This window comes from Sphaeramia orbicularis, chromosome 17, assembly GCF_902148855.1.
Source record: "Sphaeramia orbicularis chromosome 17, fSphaOr1.1, whole genome shotgun sequence".
In the NCBI taxonomy this organism is placed as follows: Eukaryota; Metazoa; Chordata; class Actinopteri; order Kurtiformes; family Apogonidae; genus Sphaeramia; species Sphaeramia orbicularis.
The window spans coordinates 52,297,400-52,321,802 of record NC_043973.1 but is presented as its reverse complement, the minus strand read 5'-3'; the positions used below and the strand labels follow the sequence as shown (position 1 = coordinate 52,321,802).

The 24,403-nt window shown below is 35.8% G+C and overlaps 1 protein-coding gene and 1 long non-coding RNA gene across 3 annotated transcripts in view; one reads left to right on the top strand and one right to left on the bottom strand.

Annotated features, from left to right (window-relative positions):
• The first annotated feature begins 5,276 nt into the window (after positions 1-5,276).
• Positions 5,277-7,788, top strand: LOC115436664 (uncharacterized). The gene is made up of 2 exons (XR_003937859.1): positions 5,277-7,063; positions 7,095-7,788. It is a non-coding gene; the product is annotated as an uncharacterized LOC115436664 (long non-coding RNA).
• The window catches only part of zmynd11 (zinc finger, MYND-type containing 11), a 52,339-nt gene continuing 34,311 nt past the window's right edge, over positions 6,376-24,403 (bottom strand). For both annotated transcript variants that reach the window (XM_030159565.1, XM_030159566.1), the window contains 12 exons: positions 23,084-23,245; positions 22,259-22,336; positions 20,468-20,560; positions 20,133-20,220; positions 18,086-18,141; positions 17,868-17,945; positions 16,179-16,297; positions 13,862-14,147; positions 12,344-12,418; positions 11,090-11,368; positions 9,816-10,001; positions 6,376-8,226 (listed from right to left, as the gene is read on the bottom strand). In XM_030159565.1, the coding sequence (XP_030015425.1) occupies positions 8,104-8,226; positions 9,816-10,001; positions 11,090-11,368; positions 12,344-12,418; positions 13,862-14,147; positions 16,179-16,297; positions 17,868-17,945; positions 18,086-18,141; positions 20,133-20,220; positions 20,468-20,560; positions 22,259-22,336; positions 23,084-23,245 (1,623 nt within the window). In that variant the 3' untranslated portion in view covers positions 6,376-8,103. The remainder of the gene's footprint in view (positions 8,227-9,815; positions 10,002-11,089; positions 11,369-12,343; positions 12,419-13,861; positions 14,148-16,178; positions 16,298-17,867; positions 17,946-18,085; positions 18,142-20,132; positions 20,221-20,467; positions 20,561-22,258; positions 22,337-23,083; positions 23,246-24,403) is intronic.

The following is a 24,403-nucleotide window of genomic DNA, read 5'->3' as shown; positions in this document are numbered from 1 at the left end:
TTTGTGCTCTATTGTCCAGTCAGATTTATTTTTCTTTCTCTATTTTCATTGCACTTCAGATGTCGTTATATTTTTGTTTATTTTGGTTCAGATATTTGCAATAGTTCTGTTTCATCATTCCACCATGTCTCCTCATGTATTGCTGTTTTACTCCTCTGTCACATTTTTCCATTCTTGATCTGTAAATTTGCTTTTTGCCAACAACAATAAAAAATATATATATATTTGGAAACACTAACTAACCTCACCTGTCTGGAAACCAAGTGAGGAAAATGGTGCAAATCTCCAAGGTCAGAGGTCACATAACGTAAACACAAATTACCCAAAAACTTTTCAAAATAACATAAAATAACCGCAACATCCACATAGAAAAATCCAAAGTAATCCACCACCGCCTGTCGAACATATTATCACTTAGTGACAAATTTTGGGTGTTTTTATGCGTTTGGTGACTTTCTTTCCCCTGATGTGTGTAGATATTGTTGAGTATTTTGCACTAATCAAACATTTATTTTGCTATTTTCAGACACTGATCTGCTGCAGTGATATTAGTTTCATGTACAACTAGGGAACGATTCTTCAAGGATTAATGAATCAATTGATCGATTAATTCATCAACACTAACACACACTAATTACATGGCAAATAGTTCATATATTTACTTATTTAATACATTTTTTAAAAATTGATTTGTGGAGTGGGGCTTTTCCTCAACTTTATTAATTAAAATTTGGCCATACATTCTAAAGAATTTCGTAAGAGAAACACTTCTTTTTTCCAGACTGAGCATCAACATCAAACTTATGCTGAACAGTATATGTATAGAACATTTAATAATAATAATAATAATAATAATAATAATAATAATAATAACAAAAATAAAGTCAGAAGTCTAATCAGGTATCAATACATTCACATTTTCACTAATAATCAAGGTTTGATTGGTTCTTACATATTTCAGTGTTTTGCTGTTTTTTTTTAAGTTTATTTCATTTATGTAAATTGAGAACAGTGGGTGGTTCTTCATGAATCTACATCTGTGGATAAATTGTTTAGCAATAATAATAAAAGTGTTGTACGTAATTTCCCGTTGATTTATGGAGTGTTGTCTACAGCTACAAAAGGCAAGCGATTGTCTAAAGCTGAGATTGTATGTTTTAAATTGAGCAAATTTATTAGAGAAAAAAACAAAAACCCAAAACTAAATCCACTTGACTAGTTCAGTGGGCAGAGCGTCACACTCTTAATCTCAGGGTCGTGGGGTAATCATAGGACAAATAAAGGACGATCTCAACTATAGAAGCTCGTTTCAGATGTGAAGTAGAATTATGAAATGAATGACATACCTTTCTGTTGTATCACATCATGCAGATGTTTCATACGTCATTCAGGTTCGTCAGCAGAAACTTTTTTTTTTCCTGAAGCACTGCCATTCCCATCCTGTCAGAGCTTATACAGTCGCGGAAAAAATGATTAGACCACCCTTGTTTTCCTCAGTTTCTTGTTCATTTTAATGCCTGGTACAACTAAAGGTACATTTGTTTGGACAAATATAATGATAACAACAAAACTAGCTCATAGTAGTTTAATTTCAGAGCTGATATCTACCCATTTAACATGTTTTCTTGATAATAACCAAAATCACTTCAGTTCGTGCATCAGTATCTATGGCATTGTACTGACAAAAACAGTGCTTTTAGACATTCCGTGTTTTCTTTTCTGTCTGTTTTAGTCACATGATACACACAGGAGTTAGTACTTGATTGCATAACCATTGTTTTTGATGACTTTTGATGGTCTAATCAATTTTCCCACGACTGTATATCAAACCAGTGGCTTTAACAGAAATCAGCATCACTTCTTAAAAGACACGAAGCTTCAGTTTCCATCGTATTTGGACACAGAACGAACACAAAATAGCAACGTTAAATCCCAGCAGACATAAATATTCACATCTTCAAGACACAGGATTATTTAGCTTTTTATTTCCCATCATCATCATCATCATCATTATCATCATCAAAATTTTGTCATGAAATAAAAAAAATTAAAACACATGTTCTTGTTGATACATTTATTTCCTCCATGTTAGCACATAGAATATATTTATATACATATTGCTAGCTAAAGCATAAAAAAAATGTCAGGAGCATAGAAAATGTTAAGCCACGATTAATAGTTTACATATGGACAGAACAGAAAATGACCTAAAGGGTGAGGACAGAAAGACCTTTAGACTGGTTTTATTCCAGTTTAAAACAGCACATAAACACTCACGGTTTCATGAATTCTGTTCTTAATAAACTCTGGAATAAAAGCAGTAACTACTTTTAGCATCAGTTTCATTCATTTACTCAGAGGAGATTAATTTTTCAGTCAAAGATGTGAAACTAGGAGGAGGAAGATGAAACTCATTGTCATATTGCGTTACTCTGAGGAAGTGCAATCAAGTCTTTTACACATGGATGTAAGGAAATAAACAAAAAGGCCGGAGATACACAGTTTTACTCATGCAGTTAAAAACCGGATACGGACAGGAATGACATTAAAAATAAGAAAAAGGAAGAGAAAAAAAAAAATCAAAACAGAAGACGTTTTCACACTGAAACCTTTCACGGCTGGATGGACGAATATAAAAACCCAACAGTCGAAGGAGGAGCCACGGCCTCGCAGGTAACATGACACCTGACGTCAATCACATGACACATTCAACACGTGTGGAAACATTTATTTATTTAATAAAACCCAAAACAAATAAAACCTGTGTTTACATGCACTTCAGCTCATCTCTGACCGGCATTATGAGTCAGTTCTAAAGAAAAATTCAAAAGAAAATCATTGTTTTTAAGCTTCAGGAGCTGAAATAAAAGGGAAAAACATCTGTAAATGTGACCCTTTGTCCTGCAGCTCTGATGTCACTTCAAATCAGAACATGAATCTGACGCTGTGGAAAAGTGAAACCAAAGCATCAGCGTCAGAGTCTTAACACTGACGAGTTATTAAAGCTGACAATCAGACACATTCATCAGCTTTACTTCACAAACGTTTTCATCTTCAACCCCAATAAAGATGTTTAGTGTCTCCTCGGCACCAAATGTAGAAAATACAACATGAGTCGCTTTCAATCTATATTTTTATCGACTCCAACGTCTATGAAAATTTTATATTTTTACGTCTTACTTTTAGATGCATCTTTTACATCATTTTTTTTTATCTTGTTCCATGTTTTATTTATCATTACTTTAACCTTTTTTAATCTGTCTTATTTTTGTTTTTAATCTTCACCTTGTTTTTACATCATTAGCTCTTTGACTTCATTGTCATTATTGTATCGTATCAGCTGTGTAATATTTTCTCTGTATTTGACATGTTTTTTCATTGTGACTCATGTCAGATCCTCGTTATACATTTCCCTCTTCCAATCAGGGAATCCATAAAACACATCTATGACCCACTGTGGGTTTAAACATTTTAAATTCTCATCTTATTTGCCTTTAAAAATTCCACTAACGGTCGACTTCTAGGATCATAGACCAGAGGGGTCAAACATATGGCCCTTGGGCCAAAACCGTCCCACCAAAGGGTCCAATCCGGCCCCTGGGATGAATTTGTGAAATGCAAAAATGACACTGAACATATTAGCAATCAATGGTGTCAAAATCATTGTAGTTTAGGTTCCACATACAAACCAATATGATCTCCAATGGGTCAGACCAGTGAAATAATAACATAATAAATCACGACAACTCCAAATTTTTCTCTTTATTTTGATGTAAAAAAGGAAATTTACATGAAAATGTTTACATTTACAAACTATCCTTTCACAAATATGAACAACCTTGAAATGTCTTAAATTAAGTGGAATTTTAACATTATGTCTGTTACTACATATTTTGTGCATTTGTAGATCCACTTCTCTCATGCACAAGTTTAAATGATAAATGTTTAATTGTCATTATACTGTTAAAATTGCACTTATTTTTCTTAAGAAATGTCAGGTTGTTATTCATATTTTTTAAAGAATAGTTTGTAGATGAACACATCTTTATAATGTAACTTTCCTTTTTTCACTATAAAATACAAAGAAAATGTTGGACTTGTCCTTATTTACAGGTTATTATGTTATTATTTTTCTGTTCTTTAGTCTTTATTTTAGATCATATTAGGCTGAATGTTGATGAGTTTGACAGCCCTGTCATAGACTGAAGGGAAACGTAAATGACATTGTGTCTTCTACCACTCTGTAAAATTAAACCAGAATAAGCCGGCATGTTGAATCTGTGACTCAATCTGGCTCCCACAGATTCAGCAAAAATGCACTAAAACAGACTTTTTACACTTGAAAAATCAGATAAACCTCAGCTTATTTAAACCAACTGAGTGCATGTAAACGCAGCAGGTGCAGCATTAAAACATCAACACATGATGAAAGTGTCTCCGAAGCCGGCGCCGCCGATATGATAACAATTGTACATTGTACAAAACTAGGACTAACAGTCATCCAGAAACAAACTGATCTGTGATTTCATTCACATTGTACATATAATATGAAGGTTTTATTTACATGTAGTGCAACGATGAGGAAAACAAAAGACGCTGTGATCAAAGAAAAACAAAAGAATGTGAACAAAAAATTATTAATAAACTGCAGCAGGAGAGAAACAACACGTCACATGATGAACGTGTTAAAGCAACAGTTACCGTAAATTCTCTAATAGAAAGAAATAAAACTGACGCAGAGGGAAACGTGGGTTTTTAGAACATTTACGGTCAAAGTAGTTTCACTTTCAGGTGTTTTCTAGAGTGAAGCTGCGGTTAATTTGAGGACACACTTTGTGAAAATGAATAACTGTGTCTAATGCTGCCTTCACGTGCTATGGGAATAATGGTAAATAATAGTTATGAACTTGAAAATTGGATGTGAACGCCCCCTCATGTTGTATTTTCCACTGGAGAACTGGGCAAAAATTTGATCCACGAGCTGTCGAAATGAAAAAAACCTTTGAACGAGGGATTCATCACAAATAATAAGCATTTTATTAACGTTCTGCTGCTGTTCATTTATCCTCCTAAGACCTAGGAAATGTCAGCAAAGTACAAGCTTTTTTTGTTTTTTATTAAATAAGCGCCTATATTGGAAACATCATGATGCAACAGTTTTTCAGATGCAGTTTTTAAAATTTTTATGGAATGTCCTTTGTGGTGGACAGTTTTCTTTTTTTTTCTATAAAGTTGTGAAACTCTTGTCCATAAATGTGGACAGAAAACCCATAGCTGGGTGTTAGGAGGTTAAAGGATATACAGTTCTAAAAAAAAAAAAAAGAATCGGTTAACCAACTAATCAAGTAGCAGGTCATGGTAAATTGTGTGTCAGCCATTTTTAATTTTGCTAAGACAACAAAAGCACTTGAACCCACCACACTTATAATTTTGAATTCACAAGTGGAAAAGGTTCATCTTCCCAACAGCACCTGAAGGCAGCATAAATCCCAGAATTCAACCTATCTGAGCACAGCTTGAGTCGACAACTTCAGGATCAAGTAGTTATTTTAAGTAAAAATCTGAATGACTGAATAGTCATTTAACTGTAATATCCTGCAGATATTCAGCTCAAATGTAAAAAAAATAAAATAAATAAAACAAATTCAGTCAACAGTCGTGGTCATTCAGTCATGTTTTTCCTACTTGTTGCAACTTCAATCTGCTCTTTATTGTAAAAAATGCTACATGAAAAAAATTCAGTCATCGAACAAATACTGTTGAATTAAAATCTCTTTCATAACATAATCTTCACTGAGAGAAAATAGATATTTGTGTAAATAAAGTCAGTGTCTGATGGGTTAAACTGAGTATCTGTGGATGTCAGACCATCGACCATTGATGTGAGCGTCGCCTTTAAAATCTGGATTTAAGGTCATTTTAGAGGCAGAATAACTCACCCTATGTCACCTCTGAATTTAACCACATCAGATATTTGTCATGTTTTCAGATGTAAAATAATGTGAAATGCTTTAGAAAGAATCATTTATCATTAGACCAGTTTTAATTTTCTACAGGAATTCAATGTAATCGTTCATTACATAAGCTTCTGTTTTTCTGTTTTTCAATATGAACAGTTTCTAAATTCAACTTCAGATCTTAAATTCAGTGCTGTCAAATGATTAAAAATCAAATAAATAACAAATAACCGACTGGTTTCTGCAACTTTCACTCAAAGGCCAAATCGACTGTAAACCTGAAAAGACTCATGATTTTGACGTTTATCGTGATCATATTTTCTGCCATTTCAGTTTTATTTGTGAAAGTATGAAGTGAAGCTGGTATTTAATAACAAAGCAGTGACATTTTCTAATAAAAACCCGTCTCTCTCTTTCGTTGAGATAAATAAAGGCCTTGCGCACTATTTGAGAATTTACGGTGTTTTATTTAAACATCATGCTCAACAGAATACAGACAAAATGCATCTGCACAGAGTAGCTGAATTATTTTCCTCCGTTCAGTGAACCTTCATAACTGAGGAAACAGATTTTAAAAGCGTCACACTTCACAAAGAAAAAAAAATAAAATAAAATAAAATTTAAAATCAGACCCCGGCAATCTGATCGCCCCTTAGAAAAAACAAAACAAACCCAAGCACCAATATTTATACACGACCGACACTCGACATCAGCGCAGGAGAAACTGTTACAAAAGAGTCTGATCATTCACATTTGCATAAAGTTTTATATTGGTCCATCCGTCGTTGCAGCGCTCCAAGCTGCAGGTTCATCATTTTATTTAATTTTTTTTGTTTTTCTTTATTACGTAATGAATGAAAAAAAGACAAAAACGGTGAAACTAGTAACATGCATGTAGCCTTAAAGATGAGAACAGAAAGAGAGAAACAGGCACTGACCACCAACTACAGCATAAGCAGTGAAAGAGTCTCAGAACTAGTCACTTCAGGTCGAAAGGAAAGAGTTCGAGTGTACATCACTAGAAAAAAAATGACACCGACGACGCTCGGGAAAATATACAGAATCTTTTTTTTACCAGGTGAGAGGGCGGAGGAGGAGGAGGAGGAGTAGGAGTGGGAAGAGGCAGAGGAAAAGGAGGAGGAAGAGGAGGAGGAAGAGGAGGAGGAGGACTCACCGGAGTGATTATTTTTTTTGGCAATATTACAATAATTTGGGTTGAAAATCGTCAAAGTGTGCAAAAAACGTGAAAAAATGTCAGCTCATGGAACCTCTCTATGATCCAGCTCAGGAAAGACACATAACCCCAATTTAGAACAAATTAAAAACTAGTTTTAATAAAAAACAACCCAAATATGTGCATAATAATATTAATTAGAATAATAATATATGGAAGATTTGTTCGGTCGGCGTCCTCTAAGGCCGACTTTGTAACCCTGTTCCCAATAAGTGACATAAGGACAGTAAGATTTTAGGTAGAAAGGATAAAAGGTGCTTCCACCGCAACATTTAATGAAAAAAAAACAAAAAACAAAACTAATGTACATTAACGTCTGTGAGTCATGGCGTTCACAACTTAATATCTTACGCAGTTTTTTGTCCTTTTTAAGTGTTTTTTCTCTATGAAAGCAGAGTTAGTTTAATGCAGCCAAACCATGTGTGTAAGATCGACGGTGTGTTTGTACTCGTTGCATTTACAGTAAGAAAAGGTGATTCTTTTAAAAAATTCAGGTAATAAAATGTATTCAGTTAATGCTCATCTGTTACTACACACTTAAATAACACATTCTCTGACACGAGATCAAAATTAGCACTTCAGTAAAGAAAAAAAAAACAACAGCACAAACTCATCCTCTGCATTCGAGCCCCACTTTGAGCAAATCTGTTCACGACTCAGAGGAGAAAAAAGAAAAAAAAAAATAGAGAAATTAAAACCAAAACAATGGGTACATTAAATAATACAAACGGAACAAAAAGGAACAAATTGCTCGTTTCACGCAGAAAACGTTGGGTCCACAAAGTTTTCAGGAAGGCAATAGAGAAGCAGAGGGAAGTGTGTGTATGTGTGTGTTGGAGACACTGACTGACAGCAGGAGGAGGGGGGAGGAGCCAATGGCGTGCTGTGTAGGGCTGCAGGGGCGGGGCTTGTTCATCTCTTCCTGCGGCAGGTTCGTTTGTGGTCGGCGTGCCAGTGCTCCTGCTGACATTTGATGGAGCAGTACGAGGTGTTCCAGCAGCAGTGATACATGGCCTCCTCCTCGCAGTTATAACACTGGAAACACACAACAACACACAACAAACTCTCATCTGAAACCACACGCAACCCAGGCAGCGGCCACCCTTTACATTCACCTTGGTTTTTTTTGTATTTATTTCTAAAATAAAAAAACCCATAAACAAAGTAAAAGTTAAAAAAAAAAAAAGTGAAGGTAAAAAAAAGTTATAATTTTTTTTTTTTTTTAAAGAGCAGGAAGAAGTACAACTTACAGTTGCAAAAAAAAAATTATTAGACCACCCATGTTTTCTTCAATTTCTTGTTCATTTTAATGCCTGGTACAACTAAAGGTACATGTGTTTGGACAAATATAATGATAACAACAAAAATAGCTTGTAAAAGTTTAATTTCAGAGCTGAAATCTAGCCATTTTCCACAGCCAACATCACTTAAAGGAATGATATTTTGCTTTTTTAAATGGAATTCTTCATTTTCCAACATTTCCCTGTGGTCTCCATAAACTGTAAATGCTCTGCTTGGGTCTGAATTCTTCATTAATTCGACTCCACAGGTCCATCTTCAACCCTATTTCTGAGTAATGACACCAGAAAGGTGGTTTGGAGCACTGGCCCTTTAAATGCACATGAGCCACTTCAGGCCCCGCCCCCTCCAGGTTGTTGGCTGTGCTGCTCTGTCCCGTTCAACCAACAACTGAACATTTTAGGTGATTGGCTCCAAGTTTGGACATATTTTCAGTATGGCCTACAAACGCTGCTGCTGATAAACAATTATGTCGTACTGGAGAAATGTTCATCTGAAATCCAGACCTTACATGTGCAAATGTTGTGACGTAACTAGTTATAAAACGTAACAAATTAAGAAGGAATTCAAACAGGTTGTAGAAATCCACTTAATTTTTGCCCAAATGAATATAAAGATAGCTTTGCAACAACTGGAGTGTTCAAATTCAAACTGTATGAACTATTAGGGTCCAAATACACAAATAAATGAACCACAGACTAATAAAAGTGGGTTTAGAGAAATATGAGCCCTTTAAGTTCTTACATAATATCTATGGCATTGTACTGACAAAAACAGTGCTTTTAGACATTCCATGTTTTCTTTTCTGTCTGTTTTAGTCACATGCTACACATAGGAGTCAGTACTTGATTGCATAACCATTATTTCTGATGACTTTTGATGGTCTAATAATTTTTTCTGAGACTATATACACTCCCGCCCCCTTATTCCATCTTTTTAACCAGAGCCAGGAATGGGAAATGAGAAGAATTTAGTGAGTCCATTTGTTTCGTCGAGGGCTACTAGAAGTAGCCAAAATGAGTCAAGCGAGTAAAAACTGCTCCTGTCTGCTAAATGAATTATCTACACACATCCGGGACATGACATAATGAAACTGTTAACAATTTAGTTTGGTTATTTTTGTCTTGATATAATAAACATAAAATAAATCATTTGTATTTATTTGTGTCTGTCTTCAGAAACACAAAAGATTTTCCCACAAATATTTCATGATAATACTTAAGATTGTGTAGAATTTAAAGGGTGTCTGAAACCTTTTTCCCCACTTGTGTCTAACCCTATAAAAGTGTTCTTGTTCTTATGTACAAACTGGAACACAAACTCACCCACTGCTTCTTCTTGGTCTGGGAGATGAGCTGTTTGTGTTGGGCCACCAGTTTCTTCACCTCCTCCACCAGCTCCTCTTTACACTTCTCCTTCACCTGCTTACATTTCCTCTCCATCTCGGCCTGAGCTCCGGCCACTGCTTTATTCACCGCCTGGCGCTTCTCCTCCTCCATCTCCGCACGCAGCTGCAAAACCGCAAAAAAACAGGTCCTTAAACGCACTGTTCAGAAGAGCTTTAAAGGAAAATCCAGCGATTCTTCCATCAGCAACAGTGAATCTGTATTTTCTGCCAAGTTTAACTGTTTCATCTGTCAGAGGTTATGGTTTTATTTTGAGGAATCAACCACCGTTTGGTAATTTACCGAATTCATTTGATTAATTGAGGTTTTGCCGTCTGAAAATAGTGAAAAACACCTAAATTACCAAGATAAGTCTATTCCTCTGGAGACATTTCTGCTCAACAAAACACAACTTGTTTTCTTCTTGGAAAATATTAACTGTGAATGTGTTTCTAAAGTCATATACGGAAAATAGTTTTAGTAAAGAGAGACTGTTTCATTTACTTTTCAGTCATGTTTTGTTTTCAGTTCATGTAGCCGGAAAACACTACTTTAAAATCAATCAATCACTAAAAAAGATAAAACATTTTCACACCCAGGTCTATAATTGTCTAGTCTAGTTTATTTTTTATTTAATTTAGTTTCATTCTGAATCTGAAGGGTTCCTTACACTGAAAGTATGTTTTAGGATAAAACTCAAATGCTAATATTTGAAAGAAGGAGCCACGACTGATGTTCCAGTCCTGTGGTCTGGATGCAGATCAATCTAACAAGAGAAGTGGGCGGGACTTTCACTGAAGGAGAACTCAGCTAATTCAATCTAAGTCCATATATGATTTCTATCAGTGATCAATAGGAACTATATGGATATCTGTAAACATTCCCATGTTATAACCCCTCAAAATATGGACCATTAGAAGTTAATGCACATTTTTAATAGTTGAAAAATTTCTGAAAAATTCAAACATCAAAATTTCAAACATCAAAACTGTGAACAAACACTGTAGACACTGTCCCAATGAAGATACATATAAAATTTTAAATGAATCTGACCAGTAGTTTCATCACAGAAGATGTTTAAAAGCACATTTCAAATATTTCAAAAATTCATCAAAAATGTCTCACCGGCCTAGGAAGCCCATTGGCTGGTGAGTTGAGGCCTTATTTTGTGGTAAACCCGCTGAGGTGCTCCTTTATCATTGGTCGTCACTCACCTTCTCCAGTGCTTCCCGGACCACCCGCTCCGTCTCCCTCTTGTTGTCTGCCTTCATCATCTCCTTGACGTCGTTGAACACCTTGGTGTACTTTTCGTGGCACATGTTCTGGCAGGCGCCGTCGCTGTTGGTCTGGGTGCCGCGGTGCAGCGTACGCGGCGACCCTCCGCTCGCCTTCTTTGTCTGCGTGGAAACCGACAGCTTCTCCGGCTGCTGAGGCGCGGAGGACACTGGGATCTCCTGACTGGAGCTGACCGCCTCCATCTCTGGCTCTGGGTCCTGACGCAACAGAGGAACAAGTTCAGAGGTTCAACGGTGTTTGATTTTATTATCTCAACTGTCGTGAAAACAGGGATGTCAAAGGTTCCACATTCAGCCCAATTTGATCTAAAGTGGGTCAGACCAGTAAAAATAATAACATAATAACCCCTTAATAATGAAAACTACAAACTTTTCTCTTTGTTTTAGTCCAAAAAATATCATTACATTATGAAAATATTTACGTTTACAAACTATCCAAACAAAGAAGATGTGAATAACTTGAAAAAACTGAAATTTCTTATGAAAAATTTGTAATTTTTAGCAATTTTAACAATATTATTCCTCAGCTTATCATTTATACATGTGCATTACAGATCTAAAAAGGCATAAAACACTTATTAACAGCAGAATATTGTTAAAACTGCACTTAATTTTCTTTAGACATTTCAGGTTGTTCATATTTGTTCAGGTTATTCACATTTTATTGTTGAAGAATAGTTTAATGTGAATATTGTTATTATTTGTTGTTTTCTTAGCAGTAAAGAAAAGAGGAAAAATTAGAGTTGTTATTATTGATAGGGATGTAATGTAATGTAATATTTTTTTCATATTAAACCACAAAGAAAATTGAGTCATTATTTATAGATTATTATATTATGCTACTGTAGATCATACTGGTCTGTATGTGGAACCTGTTCTAAAACCAGTTCAACATCATTAACTGTTAATATCTTCAGTGTCATTTTTTCAGTTTCATCCCACAGGTCACATTGGAACCTTTGACAGGCTGGTTTTGGCCCATGGGCCGCATGTTTGACACCCCTGGTCTAAAATGTCCCTCCAGGCCATCATACTAATGATGATGCATCCATGCCAAACAAAACACCACATGCAGGTGGAGTGACATCTTATTACCATGGTAACAGGATGCTGTGTCGGTTGTCTGTCATATAAACAAAGCTACCGCTGAACTCCACATGAACTCACACTTACACTGACTTCTTCTTTGGGCTCGACCAGTGGAGTCCGACGGCTCTTCTTTGCTTTGGGCTCCTGGCTGCTTTTGAGCTGGAAAACACAAACAACTACATAGTAAATGTCTTTTATAACCAGTGTTGTTTAAGTTACTTCCAACAGGGTTCCTACATATTTGAAATTTCAAAATTCAACACTTTTTCCAGACCCTAATTTCCAGATATCTTGGTAAAAACAAATTCCAACCAGTCTTTATATTTGGGATTTATGAGGCAGCAGTAAGAGAATTTCCATCTACTCATTATGAGTTCTGCCAACCATCATACAAGGCATGTTGAATATCTGGCTCACCAATAGTGTGTGGACATCACCTGTCCATCAAAGCAGCAGTGAAACTTGACGACACCTGGGCGGGGCTTAAAATCGGTTGGAGGAGGATAAGAGCAGAAGGTGGGGCATTCACCTTGTCAATCTGCCAAAATGTTTTCTGAGACGTGTACCCCACTGTATGTGCTCTCACACTAACATTTTAGCTGCACTAGCAAGTGCCTTAAAAAAACAGATCAATTCATTTCTGTTTTTAGATATTCATAATTTCATGTTATAGAAAATAGAACAGTGGGAACAGTCTGGGAAACATGAATGTTGTTCCATACATTTGTTTCCATTTTCCATACTTTTCCAGACCTGGAAATTTATAAAATCAAATTCCATACTTTTCCATACTTTACATACTTGCGCAGGAACCTTGTTCCAAACTCTAATCCATGACAGATTACTTGTTACTGTTATTTAAAGTAATCACTTACCTTACAATATTACGGTCTCAGAATTGCAACGCATTACATGACTCCTGTATTACTTCTGAGTTACAAACAACATACAGACTCTCACTGTGGGATGTGTTTACACACACTTCAGAAATGTAATAATCAAAAACCCTGGTTTTGACATTTCAGTCCCTTATCAGGTTTATTTCTGAGTTTGTAGTGATGGTAGAATCCAATGTTTAACTCAGTCAGTTACACTTAAATAATCTGAAAACTCCAGATCTTGGATAATGATCAAGGTATTAGTGTGCATGTATGTCAAAAATGTATCAACAGGTCTTCTGAAAATGGATTATTGGTTTACTTTATTTCTTATATTTGATTTCATTTATGGTTTCTTTACTCTTCTATTAAACTAAACTAAATATCTCACCTGCTTATTGAGTTTTATTGCGTGAAAACCCCTGTGTACAAAGACAGGCCACTAATACAGATTAGGTGCAGTGTAGCCAATGGTCCACCAGATGGCACTGTTTGATGTATTTATCTGGTCAGTATTTGAGTTTACATGAAATACTTTTAATTACGGTGAACTTTGTGGTCATTTTTTTGTACGTTTTTTATGAAGAGGATACACTAAATAAAACAATGTCTGTAAGGTAACGTCCCAGAAATCAGATTATAGAGCATGGAATCTGTTGGCAAATCCATCTGTTTTTGTTCTTTGTTGACAGCCGGAGTTAAAAGGTGCCGAGGCTCTACTTACATGTCGGACCTGTTCGTTGCTTGTTGAGGAGATGCTGGACTCTGCTTCGTCCGTCCTCTCCAGCCGCTCCGTCCTGCTGCTGCCCTCCTCCTGCCGCTGGCTCTGGTTCTGGTTCTGACTCTGGCTGCCCTCCTCCATCTTAGTTTTCCAGAAGCGTCCCTCCCTCAGGAAGCGCTGGTACACCTCCAGCTCCTCGCAGGCCTTTTTCCAGCCGTTACTGCGCTTGACCTGCAGCTGCTGGACGCTCACCTTGATGTCCTGGATGTTGTCTGAGGGGATCCACGCTCTGAGGAGGAAAACTGGTCAAATTTAACCACACACACTTTTACATCACTAATCACAAGTTACAACGCAATGACCCTTTAGGAGAGTTGAGTTAATTATCGTATGAGAGCATTAGACATTTGGTCCATTTCTGCTCAGTTGGACGGTCCAGTTCTGTGGTGCAATGTTTATTTGTTGTTGTTGGTAATTAAGTTTTCTTACCGCTGCTTATTATCATTACAGGGTTCGTACACATTTTAAAGGTCAAATTCAAGCACTTTTAAGGGTCACTTTCAATCTTTTTTCCATCCCAGCCCCTTATCACTGGGGTAAAATCCATATCTACAGGAATACATATACTTACGATTATTTGTTTCACTTTTTATCACAATGATGCACATTGTATTATGCTATACACATGTAAAATTATGTTTCATAATAGCAAAAAGTTTAGAAATTGAAGGAAAACACAAAGTTTTATCCAAAAAAAAGGGAAGCCATTTGGTGGTGTTCAGACACACTCACACAGAGACGAAGATTGAGATGAAAATGTACGCGCAGTCAACCTGAGAACATCTGGTAAGTTTCTTTTTTGACATAAAATTTTATTTTTCAAAATGTATCACCTCTCTGCAAGTAGCTTTGGCTTAATATATATATATGTATATATATATATATATATATATATATATATATATATATATATATATATATATATATATATACACACAGGGTGGGGAAGCAAAATTTACAATGAACATTTAGTTGTGTTTTTTCTCAGCAGGCACTATGTCAATTGTTTTGAAACCAAACATATATTGATGTCATAATCATACCTAACACTATTATCCATACCTTTTCAGAAACTTTTGCCCATATGAGTAATTAGGAAAGCAAACGTCAAAGAGTGTGTGATTTGCTGAATGCACTCGTCACACCAAAGGAGATTTCAAAAATAGTTGGAGTGTCCATAAAGACTGTTTATAATGGAAAGAAGAGAATGACTATGAGCAAAACTATTACGAGAAAGTCTGGAAGTGGAGGAAGCAACAAAAAACGTACCAAAGCTTTTATTAAAGCTCTCAAATCCAAAATCCTAAAGGATCCAACCAAATCCATGAGAAAAATGGCAATTGAACTTGAGGTAGACAACAAGACTGTTAGAAATGCAGTAACATGATTTGAAGTTAAAATCTTACACAAGAACACCAAAACACTTGTTGACAACAGCAACAAATCCAACTTCAGCAATTTTTGGGAATCATATTTATGGCCGCCTTCTAGCCCAGATCTAAACCCTCTGGATTCTGCTATTTGGGGTGTTTTAGAACATGCTACCAATAGAACATCACACAGCAATGTCGACTTTCTTAAAGATACTATTAAAGAAGAATGGGAGAAGTTGTCACCCGAATATTTGAGGAACACTTGCGCAAGTTTCAGGAAGCGTGTGAAGGCAGTTATTGAGAAAGAAGGACACATAGAATAAAAACATTTTCTATTCTGTCAATTTTCTTGTGGCATATAAATTCTCATGACTTTCAATAAACTAATTGGTCATACACTGTCTTTCAATCCCTGCCTCAAAATATTGTAAATTTTGCTTCCCCACCCTGTATACACACACACACACACACACACACAGTGCATATTTTAGTGTAACAATAGTTTTTTTTTTATTATTACTACTTTATGTTTTATTTCTATTGGTCCTTTCTAATGTGCAATCACCTGTTTGTCACTACAATTTTTATACTGTTATTACTATTTTCTTTCCTTTTTGTCTTGTAATATTTCTTTTATGTGTACATTCATTGCTGCGCTGCTACTGGAACCTCAATTTCCTGAAGGATCAATAAAGTTTTCTCTAATCTAATCTAATCTAATCTAATCTAATCTAAGATTAATCAACAACTTTTTTTCAGTCTGTCTTTGTCAAATTAGATTCAATTATTCCAGATTAGTCTAAAATTATCTAAGTACGTATTCTTAGTCTCCACTAAGGCTAAAAGGGGTCAGAATCAAACTGTGGTGATAACGTGTCTTCACAAACCTCTGGTGCTGATGTCCAAAGAAGCGAACGTCCACCTGGTTTTCCTCCCTCTGGAGGACTTTGGCCGGCCAGTATCCAAAACCTTTCATCTTGGCCCAGACCAGGTCATGACTGGGACTCTGAAGGATCACATACAGGAGGAAACACATCAGACAAACACACAAACTGTTTCACTTTCACAACAGTTAAATGACAAAAATACATCAAGTTGTTGTAGAAGAGATTTATTACTCAGTTGTTTTTATCTATTTATTAGTCTTCATTTAAGTGACCAATATGCGAGTTGTTAGACGTTTTCTCTCAACTAAAATAGTAGATAAATGTCAAAAGTTGAAAATTCCACATGCACTTCTGTTTGTGAAAAGGCCTAAATGTACACAGTGTGTGATGGAATGCAGAGTTCTTCCCTTCGAGGAAACACAATAAACCAGGGGTGTCAAACATATTGTCCACTATATTTTACAGATCCAGATACCTGTTAATAAATGTTTTGTGCAGTTGTAGATCCACAGTGATCTTTAGGTTGTAATACACATGTCGAAATGATAAACTAAGGCATTACATCCTCCTCTGTAGGGGACAAGAATTTCACAACTTTACTTAAAAAACAAAACAAAACACTATCCACTGCAAGGGACATAAAAAAAAAAACCTTAAGAATGTACCTGAAAAAACTGTTGCATTATGCTGTTTCCAATCCAGACAATTATTTAATGTAAAAAATCCAAACTTTTACTTTTCTGGGTCCTAAGGGAATATTGTTAAAATTCACTTACGTTTCATAAGAGGTTTTTGTTAATGACATTTTCAACTAACTCTAATTTTACTTTTTGCACTAAAACAAAGACAACAAATTGGAGTTGTTAGTTAAGTTAATATATTTTACTGGTCTGGCCTAATTGTGATCATATTGGGCTGACTGTAGACCTTCTTTCTTTTCAATGACTTCCAATAATGTGCAATAACCCAGTAAAATGTGAATTGTGTGTGACAAGTCATGCAATAATCTTCTGTTTTGCAATGACAATGAAATATTTATTCAATATTTATCAAACAAAATGCACTATTTTATCGTTCACAGATTTATACATACTGTTAATATTGTTTATTTATATTTTGTCTGTTTTTATTTTATTCTACTTTTACTTCCGTTTTTATTTTACTTATGTTAAATTTTATACTCTATTTTCTCATTTTACTTTTTAGTTTTTTTGTAATTTTATATGTGCTCTATTCTTATTTTTTTCTGACATTGTTTTTTTGTTCATATTGTTGCACTGACTGACTGAACACACAAGGACAATAAAGATTGTTCTGATTCTGATTAATAAGTGCATTTTTAAAGTTCTTGAATGTATTGGGCGGAAGTTGAAGAAAGTGTTGTATAAAAAACAGACCTCAGTCCAAATGACCACATTTTACGGTCATCTCAGATTTTGTCTCATCTGAGGCAAAGTCGTTATGTTTTCAAATTCTAAAGAACATATTCACTTGTGATGATGCAACAGTAAGTATTTCTTAATTAAAATGTTAAGAATAATGACTCTATTATGACTTATAGTGTTACTGTGATATAAAACAACATTAATGTGACTGTTCAGGCCTAGTAAACAGCTTTAATTTTTACAGCCCAGTAAAGTTCATGACCATAAAACACTTGCTTCTGTAAATCAGAGTTGATGTACTCACACAGGGGTAACAGAACCAGTTGTCGGGCCGGGCGTTCGACAGGTAGAAACAGTTCTTACACAACAACAACTCATTCAACTGAAAGAGAAAGAGGAGGGAAGATGGGGGGAAGACAAACATTGAATGTTTTCTCTCTTGGTTAAATGCAGACACTGTTTGTTGTTCAATCAACGGAAACAACGAAGGATGAAATCACAAATCGAGTCGGAGTTTCGTACCTCGTGGCATGTGTCACTGAACAGCAATCGTGCGATTTCTGCCTGATCACTGTGAACTGTGAAAAACAAAACAGACGATATAAAAAAACAGGAGCAGGAGAAAACACCAGTGTGGAATAAGAACTGAACTGTACTTGAAAAAATATTGCTGTATTTCTACTTAAATTCAGTGATTTTTTCATTTTTTCCATAATCTCATTCCCTCTTGTTTTACAGGCAGTAGTTATAATTTAAGTCTCATCACTATAGAGGTGATTTTTTTCAGGTATTCTTTACAAAACAGCTCCATGTAAGTCTCCATCTCTTACTACTTCACCCCAATCTAACAACATAACATAGTCACTCTTCTACTTTTTTGAGCTACATTTAAAAAGGGTCTATATGTAGTATTTTTACTCTCAAACACTAAAAAAAACTACCTAAAATTATCATGAGTGTTTTGAATAGAGAGCTGCCAGTTCTGCTAATGATGCTAATGTATTGGATTGTAGAGATATGAACTGAATTTACTTTCAGTGACAAGCTGGTCGATTTATGTGGCCACTAGAGGGAGCAGTGAGTGACCAAAGCATCTGAAGGTGACCAGATGGGATGAGAACCATCAAGAAACCACTTTTAAAGTTGGTCAAAGTGAGTTAGTGATAAAATCTAGAAACATGGTTGTTGTTTTCGCCACTGGACTCAGCTGTAAATGTAAAGAATGGAGTTTGATGATGAAATGTCAGCGTTTCTTCTACACAAGTGAGTATGATTATGAGGCTTATGACGGTATAAAGTTATTATGGGATGTTGTTATCTTTGCTAAGGTGCTGTTTGTTGATCCACGGTTCAGACTAAACTGACAGGTCTGGCCTTGTTTGTTGGATTCCAAGCAGATCTTTACTTCAGGTATTAACACCACAAACATACAGAAAACAAAGGTGATTCATGGTTTTACTGAGACTGTTTCCTGTCTAAAAACAGAGCTAAGCTAACAGAGCTATAATGTAAACTATCAGCTGACGCAGCCCACTAAGATTATAAAACAGTGTTATTTTTGAGTCTGTTCTTTCTGATCCATGTCTGTAAAGACATATAGGTTACGTGTATTACTGGATCTATCGCACTCTGCATGTTGTTTTTTTCCTTAAATGCAGATAAACTGTGCTTTTTAGACATGTTTTTGCAGTTACACTTACAGTTTACATGGAAGATAAGAATCATTCTGACATTTGACACAGAAATAAGAGCAAATGAAAGGATTTAGTGGATCCAAATGATGTACTTTAACTAAAGCTGGATGTTGTTTGTAAAGTTGACAATTATAAGGTGGTGACACACATAGAAAAAGGTAGAATAGCAAAAGCAGAAAACACGGTAGCACAGAGCTAAGCTAACAGAGCTATAATGTAAACTATCAGCTGATGCAGCACATGAAGATTATGAGACAGTGTTATTTGATCAACAGTTAAAATACGTGTCTGAGTTTTAGTTTGAAGAGGAAAACTTGATGATACCATAATATAGATGTGTGGAAACAATGAGCTTTATACATTATTCAGTGACTGACACAGTCTGTGGATACATAGGGTTGATTCATTGGTGTTTTTTTTAGTTGTGAGTGATTTGTGGTACCAGGCTGACCCCTGCTGGTGAGAGTTTGGAATAGTAATACTACACAGAACCACTTTAATTACCTCCGCCAAGTGAAACAGCGGAGGATATGTTTTCATCAGGGTTTGTCTGTTTGTCTGTCTGTTAGCAAGATAACTCAAAAAGTTATGGACGGATTTTCAGGATATTTTCAGGAAATGTTGATACTGGCACAAAGAACACATGATTAAATTTTGGTGGTGATGGGGGGGGGGGGGGGGCTGATCTGTCTTGGCGGAGGTCTGCGTTCTCCGAGTGCTTTTCTAGTTTTTTATGATTTATTTGGTTAAATTCTCTAACTTCCTTCATTTCTTGAGTATCTGCTAAACTCATTTCAGAAATAATGAACAGTGTAAAATGCAGTTCAGTTCATCCTGGATGAAACTCTGAAACCTGCCCTCTAACTACGACCCACCTCCGTACAAAATGGCAGTGTTGTGAACGATCAGCTGAGCGTCTGCTTTGAACTCCTCGAAGGTTTTGTACTTTCCTTCAGACAGATTCTGATGGACAAAACAAAGAAACGGAGAGAGAACGGCCATCAGAAAGACAGTCGAGTACAAAGAGGTCCATTCACATCTGTGTGTGTGTGTGTCGACGTGGTGGCGGTCCAGGAGAGGGCAGTGTGCACACCAACAGACACAAACGCAACAAACACACACTCGTCTGGGAACCCGTCCAGTTTGTCTGGATGCGACGCACCACTGATCACAGTCCTGCTTCAGCACACACAGACACACACTCGTTTACCTCCTGGATGTTGGCGACGTCCAGTGCAGTGTGGATCAGTCGTCTGTACATGGGATGTTTAGTGTCTTTGCCTTTCTTGTTTAGGTCGACCGCCTGAGAGGTAAAAGAGGGAGAAGGAGTTAACGTGATTACACACAGAGGGCTGAGGAAACGGAGGGCGCGTAATGAAAACTGACACTACTTTAATGGCCAGAGGTGGAGACAGGGAGGACGAGTAATGAGATTTAGCACTTTTATTGAGACGGAGAAGGGTGACAGGAAAAGGAAAAGCAAACGTAACGGAAGCTAAAACTGGACATGACGACTGATCGGAACAGTTGGACCCAGTCTGTTCACCACAGACAAAATAATAAGTGATGTGTGAAGTCTTTAGATCCAGTCGTTTCCTTATCAACAACATATTTAATCCTCCGGTTATTATTTTATTAAGGAAATTTCACATTCATAAACATAATTTTTTGTAAAGTTCCAAATTTTAAAACTCTGTGCTAGTCCATTATTTAATTTCTTTATCCCTGAAAAACTAAAAAAGACATCCTTTAGTGGGTACTGATAATTCTATAAATGAGAATAATTGCGCTCCCTTTCAGTAATTTCACTGTCTTTTTTTAAAATCATATTTTAAGTGTTTAAATTCTTCCCACTCCTTTTCAGATGTGTAAATAACATTATTTATTGAATTATTGGTTTATTGTAGTAATTTCACCCATTTAACAAGAGATGATATATGCATACAAACAGTTAGGATTTCTATATTAACGTTAACTGAATTAAATAAAATACAATAAGAGACTTTGTCATTGTATTTTCACACAAAGAAATTTGAGTGCATCTCCATAAAAGATACTCTAAAAAACATTCATACATGTAAAACCACAAGGCACAACAATTTTTTTCAGTCAGTCAAGGTAAAAACTTAGATATTTAAATATTCATTTGTAAGTTAAAGGGGTCATATTTATCTAAACCCACTTTTATCAGTCTTTGGTTCATTTATTTGTGTATTTGGACCCTAATAGTTCATAAAGTTTGAATTTGAACCCTCCAGGTGCTGCAAAACTATTATTACATTCATTTTGGCAAGAATCGAGTGGATTTCTACAACCCATTTTAATTCCTGCTTAATTTGTTATGTTACAACATTTTACACACATAAGGTCCAGACTTCTGACGAACATTTCTCCGAGTACAACATAATTGTTTATTAGCGGCAGTGGTTGTAGTCCATACTGAAAATATGTCCAAACTTCAAGCCAAGTACCTAAAATGTTCAGTTGTTGGTTGTATTAACGGACACAAGTGGTTGAACGGGACAGAAAGCACGGTCAACAACCTGGAGGGGGCGGGGCCTGAAGTGGCTCATGTGCATTTAAAGGGCCAGCACTCCAAACCACCTTTCTGGTGTCATTACTCAGAAATAAGGTTGAAGATGGACCTGTGGAGTTGAATTAATGAAAAATTCAGACCCAAGCAGAGCATTTACAGTTTATGTAAACCACAGGGAAATGTTGGAAAATGAAGAATTTCATTTTAAAAAAAAGCAAAACATCACTCCTTCAAAAGTAAATAAATAAATGTCTTTTTTTAGTTGTCAAATCTTGTTAATTTTCTTCAGGCATTTGCTTTAGTTTGTGGTGTTTTTTGCTTTTTGTATGTATTGAAAAAATATTCATTCATTCATTTCTATTTTGTAAATCGTCAGTTGCCTGTAATGTTTTACACTGTATTGTTGTGGTTCTTAATAAAAAAAAAAAAAAAAAGTTGAAAAAGTTGCTGGCTGTTTGTTCTCACCCTCTCCTTCATACGCTGGACGATGAAGCGCAGATATTTACTCATCTCCTGTTTATTCAGGTTCTTCTTTTTACTACCCTGCAGGACAGAGAATAAGGTAAAGAAAGAGTTAAAACAACAGCAGGTTAAGATTGAACATAAACAAGGAACTTATGCTGCCTTCACATGCTACCGGGAACATTAACCTTTCCACTTGTGAATTTGAAATTAAGAGTACGTTATGTTCAAGTGTTTTTGTTGTAATAAAAATAAAAAAGGCTGAGACACAATTTATGGTGACCTGCTCCTGCTACTTGGATAAGTCGTTTTGGACGAGTCAATTCATCTAATACTGCATTTTTTTTTTTTTTTTTTTACAAATTGTATATGCTATAAACAGGGTTCGTACACATTTTTCAAGGTCAAATTAAAGAACTTTTCAAGTGAAAAGAAAATTGGCTTATGCACAATTTATGGTGACCTGTTACCTGGGTAAAACAGTTTTGGATGCATTAATTCATTTACTACAGCATTTTTCTTTGTAATTTTGTTTTTTTTTTTCTTCTTTTTTTGCAAATTGTGTATACTACAAATGTGCAAAATCATCAGCTAACCACAGCAGAATGTTAATAAAGGCATTGTTTATCATTGGTCATGAATCCCTTGTTATTTTCATCTCGGCAGATCGTGGATCAAACTTTTTTCCCAGTTCTCCAGTGGAAAATACGACATGAGGGGGCGTTCAAGTGCAATTTTTAAGTTTGCAACTAGTATTTACCATACTTCCCATAGCACATGAAGGCAGCATGAATCACTCAGTGCTGTGTGAATAACTCTCATACGAACCCTGCAGGCAACACACTGCCAGTGGGATCCTCCGTCTCGGGGCTTACACTCCTCTGACAGACATTTGAGGTGATAAACCCGGAAGCAGTTGTCGCAGGTCAGGATGTCGCCTGGTAAATGACACTCGAAACAGTACCAGTCGTGGCTCTCCGCCTCCCAGTCCTACAGGGAAGACACAGCAGAGCACATGTTTGGGTGACCCCCCCCTCCGACCCGCCAACCACAGCAGGGGAGGACAAGCAGCTGGTCACATTCACAGGTTTAGGACGAGTCTAGTCCTGACGTCAGGGTTCACTTCACGCTCAGAGAGTCGACTGATAAAGAGGCTGAAGCATTTTCAACCTCGGCTCATGTGTGTCTAGTTTTATGAGGTGATGACTGAAGGGATTTAAGAATAATAAGAATATTTAATTGACTAAAATGGATAAACATTTGATGGAACAAATCTAATTTCTAACTCATAAAGACCCAAACAGCCACTGGTGACTAAAAGCATCTACTGATCTAAACTGTTTAATACCTGTTGATCCACTACTTGTATCAATACATGTCAATAATTGGTGTAAAATACAGTCTGTCATCTTTTCATGGTCATCAGATATGACCCATTTGGACGTTCAGAGGGCTCCGTAGTTACCATGGAAACACCATCATCTTCTACACCATTGATTCACCAGTAAAACCCATGGAGCTGGACCAATGACAGTGAATGGACACACTGGGTTTATATCAAATAATAAATAAAATAAACAAATAAGATGAAATAAAATAATAATAATAATAATAATAATAATAATGTGATAAGAATAAAAAAAATGAAATAGAAAAATAAAATAAGCAACAAAATGAACAAAAACAGCCAAAGTGGTATAAAATTAAAAATAAAACAAATTAAGTAACATCAATAAAATAAACCACAAACTGAACAAAATCGAAGACAAAAAAAGATCTAATTGGCAACAAACCAAACCAAATAAAACATGTAAAATGAATAAAAGTTAACAAAATTAATTAAAAAAAAAAAAAAGGTTGTAGGTGTTTGTTTTAATGTTCAGTTAATGACATATTTTATTGAAAAAGTCACTTTTTCTTCAGTTTTCTCTGTTCCTAATATAACAATAACCCTCAACTTCAATCTGAGCTTTGAAAAACATCTACATCATCAGTGAATTAAATATAAGAAAATCCTAATTCTGATTTACAGTGAAAAACGCAAAATACAGAGAATAATATTATCCACAAAAGTAGCTCTGGGTCTTTATGTGTCAAGTTGAAAAAAAAAAAAAAAAAAAAGTGCACAAACAACACACATCATAACAC